General features: G+C 42.9%; 1 protein-coding gene and 1 non-coding gene across 5 annotated transcripts in view; one reads left to right on the top strand and one right to left on the bottom strand.

The window, feature by feature from the left end:
• CLYBL (citramalyl-CoA lyase) overlaps positions 1-27,512 on the bottom strand; it is a 226,028-nt gene that overhangs the window by 102,925 nt on the left and 95,591 nt on the right. For all 4 annotated transcript variants that reach the window (XM_061133090.1, XM_061133087.1, XM_061133088.1 and 1 more), the window contains exon 2: positions 3,249-3,435. In XM_061133090.1, coding sequence (XP_060989073.1) covers positions 3,249-3,435 — 187 coding nt within the window. The remainder of the gene's footprint in view (positions 1-3,248; positions 3,436-27,512) is intronic.
• TRNAG-UCC (transfer RNA glycine (anticodon UCC)) lies at positions 764-836 on the top strand. Its single transcript has one exon. It is a non-coding gene; the product is annotated as a tRNA-Gly (tRNA).

The raw sequence follows: 27,512 nt of genomic DNA, 5'->3' as shown, positions 1-27,512 counted from the left end.
CGTCCCTGGACCCTGGACAAAACTTTGATATAAGGAGTAAACAAGATAATTAAGGTATTTATTATAACACCTCTTACATTCTCAGTACATGGGAGCTATTAACATTTTTGTATCTCCAGCACTTCAAAGTGAAGGAGGTAACAACGCGGTAGTACTGACAGGGGGCGGTAGTACTGACAGGGGTTCTTCAAGGTCAAGTCTCATCTACTTAAACTCATTTTTCTGGAGAGATGGGGATACAGGGAGAGAGAGGGCATTGCTAGACCGTGTAGATCAGAAAGGAATCTTGATCTTGAAACGCACTAGGTAAAAATCTCTCATCTATTCTTGTGAAAAGACTGGATTTTACAAGTTAGGGGACTGAATAACCGTATTCACAGAACTGATTCATGACCCTGACCGCTCCACGGTTCAGCTTCCTTATACGTGCTGTGCTTAGTCACTCGGTCATATCCAACTCTTTGCGACCCCATGGACTGTAGCCCACCAGGCTCCTCTGTTCATGGGATTTCCCAGGCAAGGATACTAGAGTGGGTTGCCATTCTCTTCTCGAGGGGATCTTCCCAACCCAGGGATCTAATCTGAGTCTTCCGGTCTCCTGCATTGCAGGTAGATTCTTTACCCGCTGAGCCATTAAGGAAGTCCACCTTATCTGTATATGGAGTATAATGATACTAACTCATTGGGATGTTATGCAAATTAAAACCTTTAGAACAGTGCTTAGCATTTAGTCACCACTATATAAATGTTTGTTAAGGGGAGTTCCCTGGTGGCCCAGTGGTTAAGGCCCTGCACTTCCAATGCAGGGGGTATGGGTTCAATCCCTGGTCAGGGAAATAAGAGTCCACATGCTGCCTGGTGTGGCCAAAAAAAAAAAAAACAAAACTTTGTTAAATAAACTTGAACAGAAGTTTCTAGCGGCATGCTTGCATAGCACTTGGCTCCAACCTCTTCAACATCTCTATCAGAAACTTGTCAAATTTTTGTACAGTGTGCTGGTCAAGTTCTCAGATAACATAAATGTTGGACAAGGAAATCAAAACCCAAAAAGACATTGACAGACTGGGGCTATGAAATGAAATGTATGAGAAAAAATTAAGTCCTGGGTAGAAATTTTAAGAAAAAAAAATGTGTTTTACACGTACTGGCCTGGCTTGCCAGAACTCTCTGTGGACAAGAAAAGGAAATTTGGTTGACTCCTATTCAGCCTGTGTTCATCAGTGTGTCTGGCAGTTAACGCAGATTTTAGGTGCACTGAGAACTGCTGTGTTCTGACTGTCTGGACATCTTCACCAAGGCAGTGGGCACAGCTTGCCCGTCCTAAGCTCTTCTCCCGCCACCCCTCCTTAGGTTCCTCCTCAGTAGTGGCTCCAGGTATTAGGATGCACTTCAGAACACAGATTAACAGTAAGCAAACATGATGCAGGAATGAACTATATTTCCAACTCATCTGGGTAGCTGGAAACATCCTTGGGTGGGAGAGGGAAGATAGCCTCAAGGCTTGTGAAGAAATATAATTGGAAGTTTATCAGAGCACCGAATGGCTCACTGGGCTACACGCTAAAATAAATTCCCCTCTAATCATGATTACTACAGGATTTATCTAATCTATTTCCTATAGGAAATCAAACTACTTGAGGGCATTTTATCAAACTTATTCCTTGCTATAATCCCTGTCCCTGACAAAAGAAGATTTTTGTCATCCCACAGTACAGATAAGAAATTGAGGCAAAGAAGTAGAGTGAATTGCCCTGGGTCACAAAGAACTAGAATTAGTTTAGTATCTAATCTTAGAGTGCGCTATGTGAGTTTTGGAAGGGAGAATACTGGAATCATATTACATCCTTCAAGAAAAGCCCTATTTACCTTAATCTGTGGGAGAAAGAAGATTAATTGTATTTTCTCTGGTGCATGCCAAAGATGTTGGGTAGACACTTTTAGATTCCATGTTTATTCTAATCCTTTACGATATACTTGTAAAGCCTTGGTTTCACCATTAGAAAGATGCTGGAAACTAACTTAAAAAAAAAAATAAGGCCACTATTTGCTAGAATCTCTAGGGAAAGCAGTTAATCAAGAAAGTTGTACAGGACAAGCATGCTATTTTAGATCACCAAGGAAAAGAAACTATCCACATAGAAAAAACTTCAGATGGCCAGCTCCTCTGTGCCTCCAGCCCCACAGTCTATTCCCAACCCAGCATCACTGTCTAGGGACTGGACAGAGGAAGGTTGAGGGAAAACATGTTTTTAATTTAAAAAGTTCCATGCCAACATCAGTTATTATAATGATTTATGTATTTTACCCAATTATTTGAACAAATCTGTGTTCATTATAAAAACCTAGAAAATGAAGATAAGCAAACCAAAATTAAACAAAAAGTATTCATCATGTTACCAGCCAGCAAAAACCTTTTGTATCTGTTTACAAACTGGGTATTTTTTAAGATGCATTTCTCTGATCAGGCCATGAGAAAATCAGCTAGAAGCAGCAAGTTTGAAGTTCTGTGTGTAGTTGCCCTTTAAGTATGGAGGGAAAACAGTGACTTGTCCATTGAAGACTATTTGTTATTGGCACTTGTCCCGGAAGAGATAAGGTCACTCACTACACTGTATACCTAGCAGTAAAAAGAAATAAATTCCTAATTTCATCTTATTGATCTGAAAATTTCATACGACAAGTCTAGGATTAACTGATTTACTTAAACCAGCAAACATCACAGCCAAAACAGATTGGGAATCTAATTCTCTTTCTTTTCAAGCATATATCTCTTTATCTATACACACACACATAATCATATATGCTGAAGATCACAGTTTTAAATATATTTTGGCTGGATTCCTCCTGTCTCTTGGAGAAAAGAACCATATACATTCAGAACCCACACAAGGACTGGTCAAGAATATAATGCGTGCTGATATACTGTGCTTAGTTGCTTAGTCCTGTCCGACTCTTTGCAACCTCAAAGACTGTAGCCCACCAGGCTCCTCTGTCCATGGGATTCTCCAGCCAAGAATACAGGAGTGGATTGCCATTTCCTTCTCCAGGGGATATTCCTGACCCAGGGATCAAACCTGGGTCTTCTGCATTGCAGGTGGATTCTTTACCGTCTGAGCCACCAGGGAAGCCCATGAATATATTAGTAATCAGTAAACGATGAATATGGTAGACTCTTTCCAAATAGTGAGCGATGCTACCGAATTTCAATGCATTTCTTTGTCCCACCATAAGGAAAAACCATGCCGTACCTTTTTGTTCACAGCCACACCATCCTCACAGTCAAGCACCGCACAGTCTACATTCAGGGAGGGAATCTTGTTTATCTTCTTTTCATCATTGCCAGGTACATAGAGCACGGCCCTCCGGGGGATGTATTTCTGGCTGGGTGAGGAACTGCACCCAAGCCTGGACACGTCAGCTGCCAGGGACGCTTTCCTGCGGGAGACATAATTCGAGTTAGTCCAGAATAGAATTTACTTACAGACTTACTGAATTTACTTACAGACTTACAGAACTTACTGAAAGACATTATTTAAATGCAAAATTAAAAGAGAAAACATGGATAATTTTTTAGAATTACTGCAGAACATAATCACACATAACGACTAGGAAAATAATAACAGAAATAATCAAGAAACAGAATGTCATTTTGGCTGAGGTCTAAAAAATATACAACACAGTTTACTGTTTACTGACACAACCTTCTGAGAAAAGGAGGAGAGTGTACCTATCTCTTGTTGGAAAAACCCTTCCAGCATTAATATACTGTCCAGGCAGCATCCATGGAGAAAAAGTAAGGAAATTTTTATCCAAAAGCTCACAAAGAGCAAAACTACAATTATATGAAAGTAAAAAGTAGAAAATAAACAATCTAGGGACCTCCCTGGTAGTCCAGGGGCTAAGACTCCACAGTCCCAATGCATGGGGCCCGGGTTCGATCCCTTGTCAGGGAACTAGATCCCACATACTGCAACTAGAATAATCCCACAGGCCACGCAAAGATTGAAAATCCCAAGAGCAGCAAGCAAGACCTGGAGCTGCCAAAATAAATAAATATTTTTAAAAAGGAAAAAGAAAGTAAAACATACATGTAAGCAAAATCTATGGCTCTCTCCCTGATGGTGAATCTTTTTAAGTTGACAAATAAGTGACTCGCATTCAATTTTAACAACAGACAAAGAGGAATGGCTATTTCTTAAGTCAGTAGAAAGGTGAATAGGGAAAGACCATGACTATTAACAGCTCTATAATTATGGGCAACTTGACGGCTGAAAACTTCAGATTCTTCATGTGTAAAAATAACACTCACGTTGCAGTTTGTTGAGAAAATTCAGTGAAGGGAAATAATGTACCAGAAGCGATCAGCTAGAGCCTGGGGGTTACCAGCTTCATGTGGTTGTGGGTGTGGTAGGCATGGCAGCCTCTGCTGCCGCTCTTCCTGGGGAAACTCCAGCCCCAGCAGCCTGTCTGCTTGGAGACCCTGCTCTCTCCTCACTTCTCCTACTGGACCAAGTTTAGCCTCCTACGGAAATGAGAGGCGTTGGCCAAAGCTCCGATAGCTCACCGCAGCCCTCACCCCTAACTTTGGTTTGGTCCTGTGGACAAACCATGTTTTAGCCCATAATATACAGCAAGAAAAGATGAAATCAGCTTTCACCAAGACCGGTTAGATCATTTGAGGGACCCTGTGTAAAGGGCTTTCCTGGTGGCTCAGTGGTAAAGAATCCACCTGCCAATGCAGAAGACACGGGTCAGGATGATCCCCTGGAGAAGGAAACAGCAACCCACTTCAGTATTCTCGCCTGGGAAATCCCATGGACAGAGGAGACTAGTGGGCTACAGTCCATAGGGTCGCAAAAGCAACCAAACAACAAGAATCCTGTGTAAAATGAAAATGCAGAGCCCTTGTTCAAAATGTATGTGGAATTCCAAGATGGAAAGAGAAGAACATCACACGAAGCACCAGACCCTTCTAAGCACAGGGCCTCTGTGACCATGAAACTTTACATACCCATGAAACTAGCCCTGCCCATGAGAGGTGGAGTTATACATCATGAAAACCTCGGTTAAGGAAAGGTTAAAGCCCCAGCAAACTTGGGAACACCATAATGTGTTACTCCCCCAGGGTGAATAGTATGATCCTTTTAAAAGTATGTCAGCTATACACTCCATGAAAGCTCTTGACATTTGATAGTTATCCTAAGTTAATTCCATCAAGTATTTTACACAGTTGTAACATTTTGCCATATTAGTGTAGCTTGTGACAATGTACACCAAGAAAACTCAGCATCTCCTTGGTGGCCCATCAGTTTTGTGACGGCCCCCTTATTCAGTTTTTTAGCAGATCTGAATAAAACTTGAGTCTGACTCTTATTTTTCTATAACATAAGCATTGCGCTATGTGAGGTATGGTGACTTACAGATGAATTTTAAAAGTGTATGTGTATTACAAAAGTGTATTTGTATTATATGGTTTTAGAAAGGCAGAGGAACCAGAGATCAAATTGCCAACATCCGCTGGATCATCGAAAAAGCAAGAGTTGCAGAAAAACATCTATTTCTGCTTTATTGACTATGCCAAAGCCTTTGACTGTGTGGATCACAATAAACTGTGGAAAATTCTGAAAGAAATGGGAATACCAGACCACCTGACCTGCCTCTTGAGAAACCTGTATGCAGGTCAGGAAGCAACAGTTAGAACTGGACATGGAACAACAGACTGGTTTCAAATAGGAAAAGGAGTACATCAAGGCTGTATATTGTCACCCTGCTTATTTAACTTAAATGCAGAGTACATCATGAGAAATGCTGGACTGGAGGAAGCACAAGCTGGAATCAAGATTACTGGGAGAAATATCAATAATCTCAGATATGCAGATGACACCACCCTTATGGTAGAAAGTGAAGAACTAAAGAGCCTCTTGATGAAAGTGAAAGAGGAGAGTGAAAAAGTTGGCTTAAAGCTCAACATTCAGAAAACTAAGATCATGGCATCCGGTCCCATCACTTTATGGCAAATAGATGGGGAAGCGGCGGAAACAGTGGCTGACTTTATTTTTCTGGGCTCCTAAATCACTGCAGATGGTGATTGCAGCCATGAAATTAAAATACGCTTACTCCTTGGAAGGAAACTTATGACCAACCTAGACAGCATATTAAAAAGCAGAGACATTACTTTGCCAACAAAGGTCCATCTAGTCAAGGCTATGATTTTTCCAGTGGTCATGTATGGATGTGAGAGTTGGACTATAAAGAAAGCTGAGTGCAGAAGAATTGATGCTTTTAAACTGTGTTGTTGAAGAAGTCCCTTGGACTGCAAGGAGATCCAACCAGTCCACCCTAAAGGAAATCAGTCCTGGGTATTCATTGGAAGGACTGATGTTGAAGCTGAAACTCCAATACTTTGGCCACCTGATATGAAGAGCTGACTCATTTGAAAAGACCCTGATGCTGGGAAAGATTGAGGGCAGGAGGAGAAGGGGACGACAGAGGATGAGATGGTTGGATGGCATCACCAACTCTATGGATATGGGTTTGAGTGGACTCTGGGAGTTGGTGGTGGACAGGGAGGCCTGGCGTGCTTCAGTTCATGGGGTCGCAAAGAGTCAGACACGAGTGAGCAACTGAACCGAACTGAACTTTTCCTTTAAAATGGCAAAAAAATGCAATCAGAAGAGATAAAATTTTTATTAACCAGGAAATTCTTAGGGCAATTCTCAGGAGGATTTACTGTAACTGCATGCGTAAAAGCCAAAGAGACCTTCATTTCATGAAAACTGAGATTTCCTCCGTGTGAAATAGCTTCTGACTGCCAACGTGGATCCAGTCACTGTGGTCTCCAAGCCACACCACCTGAATGTAAAACCCTGAGCCACACAGACGTGGCTGACAGGTCACACTACTATCACATGCTAAACATCCTAAGGGCAAATCATTCTTAGGATGTTTATATGATGTATAATTTTTAAAACAGATAACCATTTTAAAAAATCTTCTGCTACTGCTCAAGGTGTTTCTGGTTTCCCAGATAAAGACTCCTATGATCACTGAAACATTGTTTTCCTCTTATTCCTGCTCAAACACTGTCAACAGCTCCTTATTACCTGTAGAATTCAGCTCAGTCTCAACTGACAGCCCTTTTCTGAATTTATATCCCAGGCTGCAACTGTTTACCCTAGGAAAATTAGGTTATGACTATCTCCACAAAATGCCGTATCATTTCCATTGTACCTGTGTTTCTGCTGGAAGTTTATTTGAAACTTATGGATCCTTACGGCTTAGCTCAGGGTCCACCTGACTGCGGAGCCTTTTCTGACCATTCGTTTTGAAACTCTCGCAAGTTCAAAAACAGCATTTATCATTGGTAACCGAACCAGCATCAGCAAAGGACTGGCTCTGTCATCATGGCTAAAGTTAATCAAGAGGCACATGCTTTCTGGAAAGCCAATGGATGCTACAAACCAAAAGACTTAAAAAAGGTTCCTGCTTCTGATCCAGTAATTTCAAGTAACTCAACCCAATTCCTTCTGGGAATTGCTGTAGGTTAAATTCTTGTGTCCCCCACTCCAAAATTCATATATTGAAACATAATACCCAATATGATGGTATTTGGAAGGGGGGCATTTGGGAGGCGATTAAGTCATGAAGGAGAGAACATAGGAGATTAGTGCCCTTACAAAAGAGACACCAGAAAGCTCCCAAGTTGGCTCTGCCATGGGAGGACATAGTGAAAAAAGCGCCATCTACTAACCAGGAAGTGCATTCTTGTCAGACACTGACTCTTCCAGAGCATTGATCTTGGACTCCCCAGCCTCTAGAACTGTGAGAAATAAATTTCTATTGCTTATAAGCCACCCAATCTATGGCAACTTTTTTACAGCAGCCCAAATGAATTAAGACAGAAATTTATTTTTTAAAATGATGAGAAATAAAATTAGATATATATAATATTAAGAAGTGAAAACAATCTTCAGGTCCATCAGCAGGATAAATTATGAAACCTACAACCAATGCCATATTATGCCATCATTAAAAATTGTGTTAAAAACGTTTAATGTTATGCGAAGATTGTTCTTTTTCTAAACAGAGAATATAACATTATATATGCAATAATATCTCAACTTTATAAAAACTCCAAAGAAAAATGTCTGGAAGGAAGTACATCAAAATGTTCTTAGGGATGCCTCTGAAGTGTAGAGTTTGAGATTAAGAATTCTTGGCTTCTGCACACTCTTTTCCTATTTTAAACACTTAAAGCATCACTTGGAGAAGGCAATGGCACCCCACTCCAGTACTCTTGCCTGGAAAATACCATGGATGGAGGAGCCTGGTAGGCTGCAGTCCATGGGGTCGCTAAGAGTCGGACATGACTGAACGACTTCACTTTCACTTTTCACTTTCATGCATTGGAGAAGGGAATGGCAACCCACTCCAGTGTTCTTGCCTGGAGAATCCCAGGGACAGGGGAGCCTGGCGGGCTGCCGTCTATGGGGTCGCACAGAGTTGGACATGACTGAAGTGACTTAGCAAAGCATCACTTTATTTTTCTTACACAAATTTATTTTCTTAAACCTTTAGTTTTGGTTGCTTTGGGTCTTCGTTGATTTTCATGGGCTTTCGCTAGTTGTGGTGAGCAGGGGCTACTCTCTAGTTGCAGTGTGTGGGCTTCTCATTACAGTGGCTTCTCTTGTTGAGGAGTGCAGACTCAGCTGTTGGGACACACGGGCTTAGTTGCCCTGTAGCATGTGGAATTTTCCCGGGCCAGGGATTGAACCTGTGTTCCCTGCATAAGAACCAGGTGGGTTCTTATCCACTGTACCACCAGGTAAGTCCAACCATCACTCTTTTCTAAAAAAATCCTTTTATAATAGGCTTGAAGTAAAGTGAAACGAAAGTCGCTCAGTCATATCTGACTCATTTGCAATCCCACGAACTGTAGCCTGCCAGGCTCCTCTGTCCTTGGGATTTCCCAGGCAAGAATACTGGAGTGGGTTGCCATTCCCTTCTCCAGGGGATCTTCCCAATCCAAGGTCGAACCCGGTCTCCGGCATTGCTGGTGGATTCTTTACCACCTGAGCCAGCAGAAAAGCCTTAAAACAAACCAGTAAAATCACTTTAGAGGTTTCAAGTGGCAGCATAATACTCTGGCGAGTGTAAGAACCACCTATATGAAATTGCTGGCATCTGACCATTTTGGCCACCAAAAATGCTCATTTTGTGTGGTTCAAGCCCATATTGTGACGGGCAGTCAGAAGATAGAGAAGCGCCATAGTGGCTGCTCCATACAGGGGAGAGTCACGTAGTATGTCTGTGCCTAGCTACTATGATGATCTGACACCCGTCACCCCTGGGTGGTGCTGGTCAGCACAGCCCCGCGTCAGGAGTCTGGTTGGACACCAGAAACCCTCGGTTAGATCACAAGCTTGCTGATGGAAAGGCAGTCTTTGGACTACCCACCCTTGCTTAGCACAGGGCCTTGCTTACAAAAGGCACACAATTCCTGTTACCTCAGTACCCACCCAAAGCCAGCTCTCCAGGAAGTGGGACTGATCTGTGACCACACTGTCCTTACTCTTCTTGGGCAAGAGTCAAGCTTAAGTGTTGTTTACAGCTAGGAGGCCGTTTTTTATTCCCTCTCTCCTTTGCCATTCTGGAAGCTTTAACCCAAGCCATGGACTGTTGCTTCTTCTCCTTTGTTTACTCCTTCTTTTTATAATACAGTGGACATCCTCATTTGGGGCCTTCTTCACCTTTACCTAGAAGACCGTGGAAGCATCTTATTTACCCTCCCTGCATCCACTTTGTTCTTCTGTTCATACATTCAGCGAGCACTTGGCAAGCACGCACTGGGTGACCTGCATCAGGTCTCTGCTCACACCCCCGGCAGGTCCCTTTGTGCAAATTAGAAGAAGGTGCTCCCTGGAGCCAGCCAGCAGGTGGAAGGGCCAAGAGGTGCCTCCTGCTCCCGAGGCGGCAGCTTTGATGCATAGAGATGAGCTGAAACTCAGCCCCACGCATGGCCTCAGTTTGGTAGGCGCCTTGATCAGGGCACACCCTGCACAACCGCACCGCGCGGTCCTGACCCACACTGTCCTGGGCACTGCAGGAAGGCGGCACAGAAGATGCGGGTCAAGTCCAGTAGGTCCAGGGAGGAACACCCAGAGGATGGCCCGCAAGCAGCTCTGGAAGACTGAAGACCCGTACAGAATGAAGCTTCAGGGAGAAAGTTCACAGGTGGTTAAGACTGTTTGGAATAATAAGGAGGAGAGAGGTGTAGGGGGCACGGTTCAGGCTTCGGGTTATGTCGCAGACTCTGAGGTCCCGGCGGGGGCTGTCGCTGGGCAGGTGTGGCAGGAACCTGTCGTGGCTTCCCCAAGCCTCTCTCCTCCTATCCTCCTGGAGTATCCTCTCCTTCCCCCACCTCCGGCTGTTTCAAAATCTGTTCCTGACTTCAGTTGTGCTCAGCACTGACTACTGCGTATGAACACAATTGCGGTAGGTGCAAGATCCAACTTATTTTATTTTATCTTACATATTTGGAGTTAGGGCCTCCTGATAGTCAACATGTAAATGTATTCAAACAATATGCAAAACAAGGGCATAAGATGAGTGGGAAAAAATCTGGTGGCCTTATGGTGAGTTCTTTCTACAGAGGGACCTTATTTTAGATAAGACATCCCTTGGTAGGTTCAGGGGCTCTTCTGGCCAGAGGGGGCTCCCTCCTGGTCTTGTTTTGGTCTTCTCCCTTTTCTTCTCCAGCAGATACCATTTATTAACCATGTATATCACAGGAGGCATGAGCCAGTCCCCAGTGCTGCTGGGGTTATCCACCTAGGATTCAACATAACCATCACCTGGGGAGCTTGTAAAATTTGTCGAATCTTGGACCCCACCTAGTGCGATCAAATCAAAATCACTGGTAGTCTTCTCAGGTTTAGAATATATCTCTCTCTCTCTCTTTTTTTTAAAGCTCTCTAGGTTCTTGCCACTGAAGTGAAGTTACTACAGACCAGCACCACTGGCCTCTTATCTGTTCTCCCATCAGATAAGAGACTCTCCCATCTTTCCTGGAAGCATGTACCATCACCATGTTTGAACCTGTAAGAAATGCAGAGTCTAGAGCCCCCACCCCAGCCCCATTGAATCAGAAGCTGTGTATGAACCAATCTCCAAGGGATGCTTATCTTATGAGAGTTTGAGAATGCTGTTCTAGGTTGACTCAAACTCAGGGTCATTGTGGAATCACTGGGGTGCTTTCAAATAAGCTGACACTAAAGCGCAGTCACAGAAAGTTTGAAGTCATAGGTCTCAGGTCAGATTGAGCCTCTGGAACTTCTAAAAGCCCTGGGGGTGATTCAGTGTACCGCCAAGCTGGAGGACCACGGCCCTAGATGATCCCAATGTGTAGCCATTGCCCTAATGCAGGAAATTTTCCTCCAGTGAAGACTTCTCTTCAGTGACTCCTGTGCTACCATTATATACAAGTGAGTTGTGTGCGTGCATGCTCAGTCGTGTCCGACTCTTGGCAGCTCCATGGACTGTAGCCCGCCAGGCTCCTCTGTCCATGGGATTTCCCAGACAAGAATACTGGAGTGGGTTGCCATTTCCTCCTCCAGGGGATCTTCCCAAGCCAGGCATCCAACCCGTGTCTCTCTCCTGCATTGGCAGGTGGATTCTTTACCACAGAGCCACCTGGGAAGCCCACATATACAAGTAGATGCTGTGAAAGTAATAAAATCATAACTGAAAATGCAGCAACTTGAAAAAAAAACACAAAACCTATGTTTAAAGAAAAGTCTTTCTGATAAAAAAAAAAAAAGATAGTATTTGAAATAGCAGCAATTATCAACTAAGCTAATGTCCATTTGAGGCTCTGCAGCTTGGTATGCGACTTCCCAACCAAGTTAGTGGTTTCTTCTCTTAGCTGACAGCCAGCACCGAGGTCTCTACTTTGGCTGCACAATACAAGCGGGGGAACTTAGAAAAAGAGAAAACCCCAGGCCACAGTCCAACCCAATTAGATCAGAGCCTTGTGGTGAATCCCAGGAATCAGTTTTTTTTTAAAGCTTCCAGGGAGGTTCCGAGGTGCAGCCAAGGATGAGAACCTCTGCATCACGGTTTCAGAGTACCACCAAAGTGTCTTATTGGTCCTAGAAAGGATCGGGGGTCATTGGACTTTGAAAGTGGCCAGCATGTAATCCTATCCGCCCTTAAGCTTCTGCCCAGACTCTGCTCATCTCTTCTGGCCCAGGTAGCTGAGAGTCTGGAGGGCCCGGATGGGGGCTCCACCAAACTTACAGCAAACGCAGATAGAGAAGCAGTTCGCCAGAGCCCAGGCAAACATCCGGATCTGGGGCTTGGTTGAGTGGGCAGCGTGGGACTGCGGGTGGAGGCCTGGGCTGAGCTCTCTTCACAAGCAGCAGAGCTCTCTGAAGCCAAGGCCAGGTGGAACATGCTGATCAAAGTCCAGAGATCCTAAGTGAGGATTCCACATCAGCCTTGACCTTGAAACCTGGCTCAGAGATGCTCTTGCTTCACCCGTAGATGACTCTCAGCCAGCAGTGTAGGCTGGAGGGCTCAGATGCAAGCAGGGAAGGCCAGGGAATTTCCAAGTTGTTCCCCTTGTTACACAACGCTATCACTTCACAAACAAAAATGTATTGATCCTGTAAGTTTTGAACCTAATACTTTTTTTTCAATGATCTCAATGGCAGTCCAGACTTAACCAGGTGCAGAAAAGAACTTGATTCAGGACTTTTCATAATGTCACTCAAATACAAAGCTCAGTTAAAGAGCAATTTGGACTACAATAATGATTTAGGCAGCACAATTAATTCTAAATTATTTGAATAGATAATACCTTTATGGTTAATGTTATGTGGCCAGGCCACAGGGTGCCCAGACGTTTGGTGAAACGTTATTCTCGCTATGTCTTGCAGACATATGCGGATGAGATTAACATGTGAGTTAGGGTACTGAGTAAAGCAGACAGCCTTCCCTAGTGATGGTGGGCCTCATCCGAACTGTTGAAGGTACTGAATAAGCCAGTGGTGCATACATGCCAAGTCGACTTACTCCCCCAATTAAAAGAAACTCTTCCTGCCCGAAAGCTTCCAGCTAGGACATGAGGTCTTTTCTCCCCCTGATAGTTCAGACTTGAACTGAAACATTGGTTCTTCCTGGTTCTCAAGTTTGCCAGCTCCAGACGGGAACTTACACCAATGGCTCTCCTGGGTCCCCAGCTTTCTGACTGCCGCTCTTGGGATTTGTCAGCCTCCATAATCATGTCTATAATCATGTCAGCCTCCACAATCTTATTGGCCTTATAATACATCTTTTATGTATTACACACTCACACACACAGATGTACCCTATTGCTTCTGCCTCCCTGGAGAATCCTGACGAAGACACTTACACATCACTAACTAGATAGTTAACACATATTGGTCAGGGGCTTCCCACACACCTCCACACTGCACTTCCCTGTCCTGACCCAACACAGCTGTGTGTAGCTCTCAGACCCCTGCCCGCCCAGCACACTGCGGGACTGGACTGGACTCTCGAGCAAAGTGAAGGAACAAATGAACTCAGGGGTAGATGGGTGGTGGGCTGGCAAGCTTTTAAGGAGAGAGGGCCACATATTTCCACTAGCTGCTGTCCTCAGAGGGTGGATGTGGTCACCATCATGCTCTTTACAGACTTCCCTGGACTGTCTTCCCAAAGGGCTGTACTAATTTATTCTCCCACCAGCAGTGCATGTGCTGAGCTGACCAGGTGCTCATGCAAAGCCTAGCATTCCTTACCCCGGGCTTTTGGACATTCCAATGGAAGAGGCATCATGGAGTGAGTGAAGGTGGCCATGGAAAGGGGCTGGAGATCTGAAGCCCTGGGTCAAGTTTTATAGCGGCCTTATTTGAGCAATGATGACACAATCTATTTGGTGTTGTTTGGTCACTAAGTCAGTTGTTTGGTCTCAGGTGGTGCTAGTGGCAAAGAACCTGTCTGCCTATGCAGGAGACGTAACAGGCGTGGGTTTGATCCCTGCGTCAGGAAGATCCCCTGGAGGTGGGCATGGCAACGCACCCCAGTATTGTTGCATGGAGAATCCCATGGACAGAGAAGGCTATCGGCCATAGGGTCGCAAAGAGTTGGACACAACTGAAGCGATTTAGCACACATGCACAGTTATGAAGTCGTGTCTGACTCTTCTCAACCCCATGGATTGCAGCACGCCAGACGCCTCTCTCCTCCACTGTCTCCTGGAGTTTGCTCAGATACATGTCCATGGAGTCAGTGAGGCTATCTAACAATCTACTGGTCATGTTAAACATTCAAGATTTAGTATTTGGGAAAGATCAGTATTTCCCACCTTGAACTGATCTGTATTCCATCGTTTTACATCTCTGCTGGTCAAATATTACTTTTTTATTGTGGTAAAACAAACATAACATAAAATTTACCATTTTAACCATTTTTAAGCCTACAATTCAGTGGCATTAACTACATTTCCATTGTTGTGTAACTATCACCACCATCCGTCTCTGGAACTTCTCATCTTCCCAAACCGAGACTTACGTGTCCATGAAACAACCACCCGCCCATTCTCTCTTGTCCCCAGCCCCTGGAAACCACTATTCTACTTTCTGTCTCTATGAATTTGACTATTCTAGGTACCTCATGTAAGTGAAATAATATAGAATTCGCCCTTTTCTGACTGGCTTATTTCTATTAGCATAATGTCCACAAGGTTCACCCATGTTGTGGCATATGTGGCATATTCCCTTTTAAGGCTAAATAATACTCCATCACATGTACATATCGGATTTTGTTTATCCATTCATCCACTGATGGACATAGGTTATTCCCACCTTTTGACAATTGTGAATAATGCTGCTATGAACAAGTATCTCTTCAAGGCCCTACTCTCAATTCTTTTGGGTATATCTCAGAAGTAGAACTGCTGGATCATATGGTAATTCATTTTTTTTCCTCTTAGGCTACACTGCACGGCATGCCGGATCTTAGTTCTCTGACGAGGGACCAAACCCCTGCAGCGCAAGTGCAGAGTCTTAACTGCTGGAAGTCCTTAACCACCAGGAAGTCCCTCATTGGTGACTCTGTTTAACTTTTTGAGGAAAAAACCATATTACCTTCCATACTGGCTATATTACTTTATATTTCCACTCAAACATTATTTTAAAATATTTTATGCTGCATTCAAGTCCAGTTATCCCTAAAAGGGTGTTTTTGAAGCAAAAAGCAAAAAATAGTAATAATAATCTTTCATGTGCCTTTGCCCTTTAGGAACTATCTTCACAATTTCTAATAAATTTTGGTAAATTCCCATTTGTTCATTAACATAAAAAATAAGAAAACAAATAAAGCATCCCTTTAAGGTAATGTATCAATACATTTCTATTTAGGACAGCACACAGAAATCATACAGCCCTTTAAGTTCTTTTCAAAAGATTATGACTCTAAGAGCTGATAAGGTTGAAAATAAAAATTTCTCACAGTAAAGTATGCACAAATCCTGATTCTTAAAGGATTCCTCTATTTGGGGCTGTATCTTCAATCTTTTGAGGGGATTGGAGGAGCATACCTACACTCTGTCACTGACTAGTCTATATATTGGGAATATAAGAACTCGGAAAAATTGAGTTCTCTCTCATAAAATCTGTGGCCTGATCTTGTATGACAATTCTGATGCTCATGGAAGAATGTGTGGGACTACAGTGAAGACAAGAGCCCATTCCTTCATCCTTTGCAACCCACCCCCACAAATGACAGTAAAATTCAGCTACAAACTGCAGCCGTGCTTATGACTATTAATAACTAGGTGTTTACACCAGCATCTGTAATAATTGCGGTCTACGTATGTTCTCACTTTGCTAGGTTCCCAACTGCCCAGAGAGATTCCTTCCCTGTTTTGAAGAACGATGTTTCAGTTACTATGGCAACAGGGCAAGGAGAAGTATGGAGATTTGCATGGGCACCAGAGCAAAAGAACAGCTATTTGTCCCCCCACCAGCAGAACAGGGCCATTCGTGAGATTAGCATGGGGCGCAAATACACACAAGCGTGCGGCCCGCTTCAGAAACGCCAAGACACTATCAGGGCAAACTCTCTCACAAAGCAATTATATCACACCTTAATCGAGTGCTCCATTTTGTACTGAAAGGAAGAGATAGTCTTTTGTGTCCAAAGCAGACACACACACGGATTGCCGTTTGTGGCCACTGTGGGTTCACTTCTAAGGGAGGAGTCAGGGCACACAGTGGGGGAGACCCACAGGCTGTGGCTCAGTCTTTTGGCCACTGTGGGGTGCATGGGGAGAAGGAGGGATGCTGGTGAGGGACGTCTTCCTGGCCTACCCAGGAAACCCCAGGTAGAGAGGTGAGTGTCGAATAAGGGACAGATTTATCAGAAATGGAGAAAAAAGCGGAATTCTTATTTTTGCTCACTCTGGTAAAATGGGTGTAATTCTGTTTCACTGCAGATCTCTTCCTCCTTAGACCATCAGAGCACCGAAGGGCAAAAGCAAGTGACCCCAGCGATGGAAGTCTTTTTTTTTCTTTCACACAGAATAAGAAAGCAAACAAACATCCAAATCAAAAATTATTACTATCCTAAGTGAAATAAACCAGACATACAAGGGCAAGGGCTGTATGACTACACCTCTGCCAGGTACCCGGAGCAGATAATTCAGAGACAGGAAGTAGAATGTTGAGGGAGGGAGGGGAGTTACCATTTAGTGAGTACAGAGATTCAGTTCAGGAAGATGAAAAAGTTCCGGATATGGATGGTGGTTGATGGTTGCACGTACTTCATGCCACTTACACTTTACAAAGTTAAAATGGTAAATTGTATGCTATGTACATTTTACCACAGTGAAAAAAATGAAAAGTTAACAAATCTGTTTATAACATATCTGTTAAATCTGTCCTATTGTTTCATAAACACAAATGTACTGATCCAAATAAATACGGAGAATGCTCAGAGTCTACCATGAGCTGACCCTCAGGATCAGCAAATATGGACAAGAAATTATGTGCCCAGAGACCCTCACTGGTCACTGAATCCGCTTATTTGTCCACAGAACTGTAGCTCTCCGGGTAGATGAACGGGTAGGGTATGTCCCAGAAACTCGGAAAACCCCATACAACTGGGTGACCATTAAGGCTTCCCACGTGGCACTAGTGGTAAAGAACCCACCTGCCAATGCAAAAGACATAAGAGATGTGGATTCCATCCCTGGGTCGGGAAGATCCCCTGAAGAAGGAAATGGCAACCCACTCCAGTATTCTTGCCTGGAGAATCCCATGGACAGAGGAGTCTGGTGGGCTACAGTCCATGGGGTCCCAAAAAGTTGGATAAGATTGAGCAACTAACGCTTTCAATGGGTCCCAAAGAAGAGAGCAAGTTTTCCATGAAAACAGAGATCCACGTTTATATCCCGCACGCATTAGTCTTTATAAATAAATGTGGCGGGAGCACCACTCTGCCAGGAGGTACTTGGGAGCCCGGAAGCACTTGGAAGGGCAACACTGCCATTTCGCCGAAAGGCAAATGAAGAAGAGTTTGACGCCACTCAGGCTGAGTCAGCAGTAGCCAACGGGGAGGGAGAGACGGGCAGGGGTGAGGGTGTTTGAGAGGAGGCGAGGGAGAGCAGGAGAATGGGGAAAAGAAAGGGAGGGAGGAGAAAGGATGGGTCCTGGAGTTAAGCAGGCGGATGAGAAAGCGGGAGGCGGAGGTGCGGGCCGAGAAGGAGGGTGGGGGATGGGACGAGTGGAGGGGCGCGGAGCTTTGTTTTGCGGCAAAGCCCCTTGATTCCTGTTGAAGAGGGGACGACAATAGAGCATGTGCCTGCTAGTGGGCATTCACCGTAATCCCACTTTCTTGCTCTACTTTTGGTGAGAAGAGGAGGAGCAGAGGTTTTATCTGAACGGAAAACTGGAGGGATTTTTTTTTTTTTCCTCCTCCCGGAGTGACACTGAGGTCAAGAGGGAAACCTGCTCTCCTTCACTGAACACGTTTAAGAACACAATGCGATTAGCATCTCTTCTGTTTCTGGGCTGCTTTTCAAGCCGGGGCTGCGGGAAACACAAAGAAGTCTAAAGGATGTTGTTTATTAATAGTTAACTGTCGATGTCGCTGAGAGCTTGGTCCAGGAACGATGCTCAGGACCCTCTACCCATAGTGATTTGATAGATGGATTTCCCAGTGTTGCGAACCCTGAGAGGAAGCACCTGTCAAGCACAGAACTGGAGCTTTCCCTAAATTGTAACTAAAACTTAAAGGACACGCCAGCCGACTTCCCTTAGGCCTCTGTAGAGACGATTTGGGGCTTTGGATGGTGAAACTCTGATTGTAAGGAATAAACAGCTTATTTGTTCCACTCCTGGCCAAAGCTGAACACCCAAGAACAGAGCCTTATGTTTAGACTGCTCACTGCTGGCATTCCTGCCTGAGATCTGATTCCAAAATGAGTTGCAGAAAAGACAATATTTAGTAGTTAATGTATCCATATTAAAACAGGCAATGGAGAGTATAGGAAATATTATTACCACCAGGTCCATGAGAAAACAACACAAAAAAGATCATTTGCAAAATTTCTCCACTTAGAGATTCCATTAGTACTGGGTTATCCTATCTCAAAAAATAATTTAAAGCTGAGATGACTATTTCCTGGCTTAGGCAGAACTTTAGAGGTAACTGAGGAAACGTGAACTAGACAGATAAATTTCTCCTTAACTTTTTTTCAAAGGTCACGAAAGAAGACTGTCAACCTGGCAGATGTAACCATGGATTCATTTACAGAGTCCTCAAAAGCTCAGAGGCTGCTAAAAGTGTCAGACGAGGCATCTCCCCCATGCCCTGGGTTCTTCAGTATGAAAGTAATCAAGGGAGAATTTTTTTTCTCCAGAAAATGGATCACAGTTTTGAGAAAACATTCTCTCCGCATCTTATGTATTTTTTTTTTTTTTTTTTTTGGTAGCTGTCATGAAAATCATTTAGGTTAAAGGAATCTTCGTTTTCTCCCTAAATTCTCTCAAAAATTCCTTTCAAGTGTCAATCACAATGAAATGAGGCCAAAATGTTACACAGCTTAGAATTTTGGTATTTTGTAAGCTATCATCCTCTGATTATACTGATTTGTAGATTTTGGGAAATTTTAATATTGATCTCTCTCTAGCACTGAATAATTTTTAGAAAAAACCCAGTCTGAATCTAATTGCCAGACCTGTACTACACACACGAAAGCTGTGAATACAAGCTGTGATCACGAATCACATGTATGTGGCTTTGATTGTGTGGGACCCACAATAAGATTAAGATTGCTTTTTTCCTTCTTAATTATTCAGAGCTAAGTGTGATGAAAATTAAAACTAAACATATGGATGTAATCATGAAGGTATTCTCTAATATAGTTTTTTTTCTTTTTTTAAAATATGTTTAATGTGTTACAGGCACTAACCCCTTTAAATATTTAAGGAAGGACTTTCTAGAATTTGCTCTAATTTTAGGGGAGCTTACATTTTTTTTTCTTATTCAATGCCACACTTTGCAATGCACCAGCCCCCCTCAAATGCACTCTTACTGAATATGTATTGTGACTTAGTTTTCTGTGGAATGAACTGGTCAGACTCAGACAGTAATACTTTTTATTGTAAATATAAAAGGAACAAAATTTAAAATTAAAGGTGAATCTTTTCCGCAAGCTATAGGCCGATAGCAATCTATGTTACAGTTTGTTTGTGACTTGATGCAGGGGTTTTCTATGATAAAGGGAAGAGAGATGGAATAGGTTATCCAAAGACCAAGATAAGGAGACCATTTTTCATGTTTGTCTTTGGAAGGCACTCACTAATTTCAAAAGCGAATTTAATCTTATTTCTATCTAGAGCAGCACCGATATTTGTCCCCCATTGGTATGTGTGACTGATATGCTAAAGGATAGGTGGCTCAGAAGTCGCTTGGGTGACAAGGACAGACCACTCGAGACTGAAAAGTTGTTGCAGGTTATCATGGCACCATATGGACTGTCTCCAAATGGTGCTTCCTCTGATTCTGGCTTCAGAAATGCAGGCAGGGGACAGGGGAACTCTGAGCTACAAGTTAGGAGGCCTGGAACAACCATTTGTAGATAAACTGACACTGGATTTTGGCCTCTGCCTGCCTTGGCACAGTTCCCTGGCACCCTGGTTGCCTTCCTCCCTAGCTCTCTCACTGACTCCACATTTAGCTGAGCTCACATTTCCTAGCTAACCCCAAACCCCTAGATGCACTTCCACGGGGAATTCAACTGCAGTCCACCTCTCTAAACTGGTCCTTACTCCAACAGTCCCTTCTGTCTTCCTCCTGGTTCTGCTCACTTAGCTAGGTTGAGGCTGGGGGCTTAGCAGGATGCTGACTGTTCGGAGGAGCCAAGCAGTTTACAATCCCAGTTACTTTAGTTTGACTAAGTTCCTGCTTGCCAGGTCTCTGTGACTGTAGCTCAAGCGCTCAACACAAGAGGATCTATTTCGGTTCAAAAACCAAATAAGAGAGCAAACTTAGTCACAGTCCTCCATGTCATCCAGCACTTTAAAGAAAACGGAGCAAAGGAGGAAAACTCAAGAACTCAGTTTATCTCATCCCCTGCAAGATCAGTAGACTGCAGTAACAACCCAAAGGCAGGAGAAAAAAAAAATACACACAGGATATTAAATTACAAAACACCAACATTTACACAGTAATTCCCGCTAATTATGAAAGAAAGATATAAGTTGTTTGTTATAAACATCACCAGGTCTTGAGCAAACACCGAGAGCTCACCACAGAGCCAAACCAAGCGTTTGTCTAATCAGAGCCACTTCCCCGAGCGTTTTATTGGGGCAGCTGCAAAGCACACACTTGATCACACATGCTAATAATCCCAGTTATGGCGCCCACATCTTAATCATTTGTTCTGGGCTTGTTTCTCAAACAATTAGCACTAATGAATGGTCAGAATACCTCGGATCATATATGTCTAATTGCAGTCAAGAGCGGTTCTCGTCTGCATGTACATTTCAATTTACCTCTGGGGATAATGTTTGTTAATTGTATTTCTTTATACGCAAGTGAAGAAAAAGGCAGCTCAGGCAAAAAGGGACTAAGTGTTCTCCTCTTTCCCTTTGTTCCCACAAGAAGCTAAAGTCACTTCAAGAGGCACTTAATCCCATCATCCCCGGTTACAATTGCCTTGCAGCATCAATCAAAAAGAATCTGAAGTAAAACGATGCAGCTATATTGTGTAATTAAAAGCAATTCAGGTACTTATTGCTTGGGGCCCTTTACGGGTCCAAATACTTAAAATGGCCCCGCAGGGATCCTAAACATTGTAGTGTTTTAAATTTGGACTGCAATAATATCCGAAGGAAAGGAAGGAAGATGAAAACAAAAAAACCTGAAAGACACAAACAACACAAAAAGCCTACGACCCTGTCCTTGTGCGATTTGTAAAGAAAAAGATCAGCAAAACTCTGAAGTGAAAAAACCCATGAATCACAAAGTGAAATAAATGTAGAAAAAAAGGAAATAGAAAAAAAAAAGAATTGATGTTTTCTAAATTCAACAGTCCCTGTCCCAATTCAACTTTTGTGTTTAAGGAAAAAAAAAAAAAATGTGTCATAATATTGGTTGGGTCTCTTCAACCTGAGATGAAACAGGCTTTGACGATCTGTAACAAATGGATCTATATTATAACAACCAAAGGCTGTCTGAAAACTCAAAATACAAAGTAAATATATGGTGTGTCTGATGCTAGTCACTTATAAAGGCAACATGTTAAAAGTACTTTTTTAAAGTTTGGCACAGATATGTAAAAAGTGATTTATTTAAGTCATTTAACAAAACTAAGTGCCTTGGCTTTTAAGGCTTCATATATGACTTTTTAAGCCAACAAGAGTTTAACATACTATTTTCTGTTGTGTGCTTTTAACAAAGAGCCATCACTGACAGGAGGCTGGGAAAAGGCATAATTCTCTGGTTTTGATTCTTGGCTAAAATATATTTAAGTAAAAACACAATTCCTCAACAGATGTAAGACTAGATGTTAAAATAACAACGTGTGTTTAAGTTTTACCATCATTTCCCCCTTTATAATAAAAACGGGAAGGAAGGCTTCCTGTTGATTTATGAAAGAATTTCAGGGGAAAATGCTAAGCCTGTGCCAGAGTGAGCTATTGGATATTAAGGAACTTTTCATGAAAGACACCAGTTTACTCCCGGGATAAGGAGCATTCTGGAAACAGATGACTAGAGGAAATACTCCACACCACCAGAACACAGCGCTTCACAGCAGCATCTATAAATACCAAAATATAGCTTAGTGGCAAATGTAATTGTGGCCTGAAAACCATTATGTGTGCACACGCGAGGGTCATATGACTTAACATTCACATCACAAAATGATCGTCAAGTAAGATATCTGACAACAGTTCATTTAAACATAGAACTGACCTCATTTTCCACACAAATATTCTACCAATTTGAGTGCAGAAGTCTACAGCTGAAAAATGCAAAAGTACTTCCGCAAAGCTTAACCTTACACGACCTACTGGTGCCAAATGGCAGAATGGAAAGGATTCTGCTTTCCTGTTTAATAGAATCGAACTTTAAAACAAAAATCTGTCATTTAAAAAAGTCTGCTGACAATGCTTCTTTAATTATATTGATCATAGTGTTAGAGATGCTATACGTGCTCAAGCAGTTTCATGTCGTGAGTTAAGTATTTCCTATAAATTTAAACCTATTTATTATTATTCAGCAGTCTTCACGTATCCGTTCAAAATCATTACCCTCAATGGGTGGTGAGGGGTTGGGGGGTCTGACACACCCTCTTCACTACAGTATTCCTATCACCTCTACCTTCTACTTGCCCTGGTGAAGCGGCACGCTCCAAGGGAATAAGAAGAAAATGTGGGTGACAGAAGGGCGCTGGGTTTACCTGAGCTTGGTTCCCTGTCTTTCCATCACCACCAAACTGCCCAGGTAATTTACTTCATAATCAGGTACAAGTGTTTCTTTGCCACAACTGTGCTGCCCTACTTGAAATGGGCTTCCCAGGTGACGCTAGTGGTAAAGAACCTGCTTGCTAATGCAGGTGACACAAGAGACTCTGGTTCAATCCCTGGGCCGGGAAGATTCCCTGGAGTAGGAAGTGGCAATCTATTCCAGTATTCTTGCCTGGAGAATCCCATGGACAGAGGAGCCTGGCAGACTACAGTCCGTGGGGTCGCACAGAATCAGACGTGACTGACGTGACTTTGCACCTGAAACAAACTAGAAAGTACCTGAAAGACAGGCACCAAGCAGAAATAAAAACAAAAAAAACCTTTATTTTCGATCCACTGAAGTATCTGTTCATGTCCTACAGTTTTTATTTCACTAGCCTTTGGATTAGGATAGGCAGGTACCTAATCTTAGGAAAATGAAGTGTAAACTTTTAATGAGGGACATTTTAGGAACCCAAAACTGCACTAAGGAAGGAGGAGAAAAACAGATTCATTGATAATGAATATCAGGCAAAAGTCTGCATTGTGATCTATCTCCTGTAACGTTTCCCACTGACAGGTGCTCATCAATATCATATTTCTTTCGTCTCGCGCCCCAGGTCTGCTCACAGCTCCCCTGTCCCTGGTGCTCCCCTGGAATTCCCCAGGGATGGTGCCCACCAAGGGTGCCAGGAGGAGCCCTACAACCGGCCCTTCGATTCTTGCCATTGATCCAGCTGTGCGCATGCTGGCTAAAGGCTACCAGGTTCAGGCTGGAGAGCAGGACTTGAAAATTCAGTGCTAATTACTGTGATTACAATCTGTGTCTCAAGCAGCCAGAGCCTCTGGGAAGTTGTCTACAGGAGACCTGTCTCTGTATCCAAAGGCTCAGTTTGAGAGATGAGGAATCTATATACCCAAGGACTTTTCTAACTCGTTAAGTTATAACATGGGCGTCAAGTCGTTCATGATACCTTCTCGTGCACCATATGTGACTGAGGCAAGCCCAGAACACGGAGTGTAAGAGACACAGAGGCGAAAGGACCAGCAGCAACCATGGAGCCACATACATCGCAAACACCAGCCCTGCAACCTGATGCTTGGATGCTGATTCTCTTGAGATGATTTGAGATTCTTTGAACTCACTGAGGCAGTGAGTGGGGGCTTAAGGAGCGCGCTCACAGGCATCCTCCGTCCTCCAAGAGCCGGGGCCCAACTTGTTCTGAGAATCCTGAACCTCTTAGGATGCACGTCGGTTGTGTATTTACCACTGAACTCCCAAAGGCAGATGTCAGAGAAAGTGATTTCATGAAGATATTTATGTGACATTAAAGAATCCAAAAAAACGATGTGAGAGCATACTAAGATATCAGTTCATTTTCCTGAGCTCACCAGTGTTTCTTTACATACATGTGACTCCTTTGGAAATAGGCTGGGGAGCAAGGCAGCTAGTTCTTCTCCGGACCACGAGGCTCATTTTCCTTTCTCCACAGATGATGTGCAGATATGCTTGTCCCTGACCAAGTGTATACAAATAGAATTCTTCCCGGGGCATGAACATTAGAACAGAATTAATTGCTCTGAATCCTCTGAATTCTAAAGGGATTTCTATTCTTGTGGTGACATCACAATGCTAGGTTTCAGACGCTGCCAAAGAGCTGAGTCTGATTTCGCCTCTAACCCATCACGGGGGCCCTTGTGCAGCTGGCGGGCACCACACAGGCTTTCTGATATGTGCCCAAAGCGGGGCTTCTGAGAAAGAGAGGTTTCTCAGGGGACACTCAGGTGGCAAGTGGGGCCCCAAGACAGTAAGGCAAAACCTGAACTGTCATTTCGAGCCTGCCCTGAACCAGCCAACACATGTCAAACACCGCAGGGCCTTTATGAAAATGTGACTTCAAATATTTTTCTTTCCTCCCCTCATTTCCTTCTTCCAAGTACTCAGTTCACCAGGTGTGTCTGTAAGTGTTTATTTGGAAATGAAACCGCTTTTAAAGGGCTCAGTTGTTTAACATCAAGAACCCTGAAGATAGAACATAAAATATTCAGTATGAACTCATTCTATAGAACACCATTATTTGATGACTTCTTTGCTGATTACTCAATCTAAATACAATTTTAAAAACAGAAGTGACTGCATGTTTTAAATTTTTGGTAACCTCAAGTGGGTGCTTTTTCTCCTCTTAAGAATTAAATGAAGTCACAATGTTAGCAAAGCAAACCATTTCTGCATTTTAAAAATTTACTTAGCTATATGTCAGGAGCTCCTGCCACTCACAGTGACCAATCCTGTAAGTCAAAATTTGGGGATACTTTAAGTTTTCATTTTTTTGTTGTTTTTTCTGTGTATGGTGAGAGAGCAAGCAAATCTCCTAAGTCTGTTTCTGAATCTGGGTCTGTTTAGTTAGCAATAAGAACTTGGCCCGTTGATTAATTTCTAAAATATACAACAGCTCATACAGCTCAATGTCCAAAAAAAAAAAACAAGCAACCCAATTGAAAAGTGGGCAGAACACCTAAATAGACATTTCTCCAAAGAAGAAAAACTGATGGACAGCAGACATGAAAAAATACCCAACATCCCGTAGAGAAAAACAAATCAAAACTACAATGAGGTATCACTTCACACAGGTCAGAATAGCTATCATCAAAAAATCTACAGGTAATAAATGCTGGAGAGGGTGTGGAGAAAAGGGAACAGTCCTACACAGTTGGTGGAATGTAAATTGGTGCAGCCACTACAGAGAACAATGTGGAGGTTCCTTAAAAAACTAAAACTAGAGCTACCATATGACCCACCAATCCCACTCCTGGACATATACCTGGAGAAAACTCTAATTCAAAAAGGTACAGGCATCCCAATGTTCGTTGGAGCAATATTTACAATAGCCAAGACATGGAAGCAACCTAAGTGTCCATCAACAGATGAATGCATAGAGAAGATGTGGTACCTATATACAATGGAATACTACTCAGCCATAAAAAGAACGAAACAATGCCATTTGAGCAACATGGATGGACCTAGATATCACATATTAGTGAAGTCCGTCAAGAAACAAATGTATGATATCGCTTACATGTAGAATCTTTAAAAAATGATACAAATGAACTTATGGACAAAACAGAAACAGACGCACAGACACAGAAAACAGCACATGGCTACCAAAGGGGAAGGGGGGGATAAATTAGGAGTACAGAATTAACAGATGCACACCACTCTGTACAAAATAAACAACAAGGATTTACTGTATAGCACAAGGAATGATATTCAGTATCTTGTAATAACTTAACATGGAAAAGACTCTGAAAAGGAATATATGTGTACACACACACACATATATATGTATAACCAAATCACTTTGCCGTATACACCAGAAACGAACACAACATTGTAAATCAACAGTACTTCAATAAAAAAGTAAAAAAGAACTCGGCCCTTTGGCTTGTGGACACTAATACAAGTTGATTAGTATCCAGCAAGGTGTGGCTCAGGGCCACACTCATGGGTGTGGACCAACTTGCTTACCATCTTCCTTCCTGGTTAATTGTAGGGACCATCCAAGTCATCTGCATGGGGTTTCTCAATGGCCAGGATACACTTAAATTTGTTCCCTTTCTCAGACAAATTTCTCTAACAACTGTCTGCCCCATACCATACCATAGGCATAAATCTGTCCCCTGCAGGCTGAAAAACAGCTTACTCTACAAGCCCACTAAATAGAAAATGCACCAAAAATAGGCTGTGATCAATACAAATAGGTCCAATGAAGACTGCTCCAGAAATAATTTCAATCAATTTCATACAATTGATTTGTTCTTTCAAGGAGCCCTTAATTTACTCAATCCCTGATTGAGTTGTTACATGAATCATGAAGGATTAACTATGAAGATAAAGGCAGATATTTCAATCAGGGAATACCCACGATGGTTTAATTAAAGAATTTTTGCATCTCACTTACAGAACAGTGCTGCTTAAGTACAGCGTGGCATTTATTTAAAGTGTCCCAGAGGTAATTAAGCCCTTGATTAACAATAAAATTTTCTTCCTCAACTTCATTCTCAATTACCATGAAGCTCATTTCTCATTGCCGGGAACTTCCAACACGTGGTACCCAATGGCTTTAACTTGCATGTGATTCCACATAAGCCATCAAAAAGGGTGAGGAGGAACCAAGGTACATAGGAACCAGCCTTTTCTAAAAGTTGGAAGTCTTGTTTGGCCGCTTGCTCACTCGCCTCCCTCAGCTTGCAGCCTAGCCACATCCATGTATGTGTGATCCCCCTACTTCGGGTTATGGTAGCAACAAGGGAATGTGGTGACCAGGACAAAATTCCTCTAAGAGTTCAGCTTTTCTTGAACTCAGAGCAAACCTGGATCTGGTGACACCTTAAGCGTGTCAAGCACCTCACACACATAGGAAGTCCAATCACTAATAGCTCCTGCTCAGACTTCCCTGGTGGTCCAGTGGTTAAGACTCCATGCTTCCACCGCAG

Source organism: Dama dama, chromosome 30 (genome assembly GCF_033118175.1).
Source record: "Dama dama isolate Ldn47 chromosome 30, ASM3311817v1, whole genome shotgun sequence".
NCBI lineage: Eukaryota > Metazoa > Chordata > Mammalia > Artiodactyla > Cervidae > Dama > Dama dama.
This window is presented reverse-complemented; position numbering and strand designations above follow the sequence as displayed.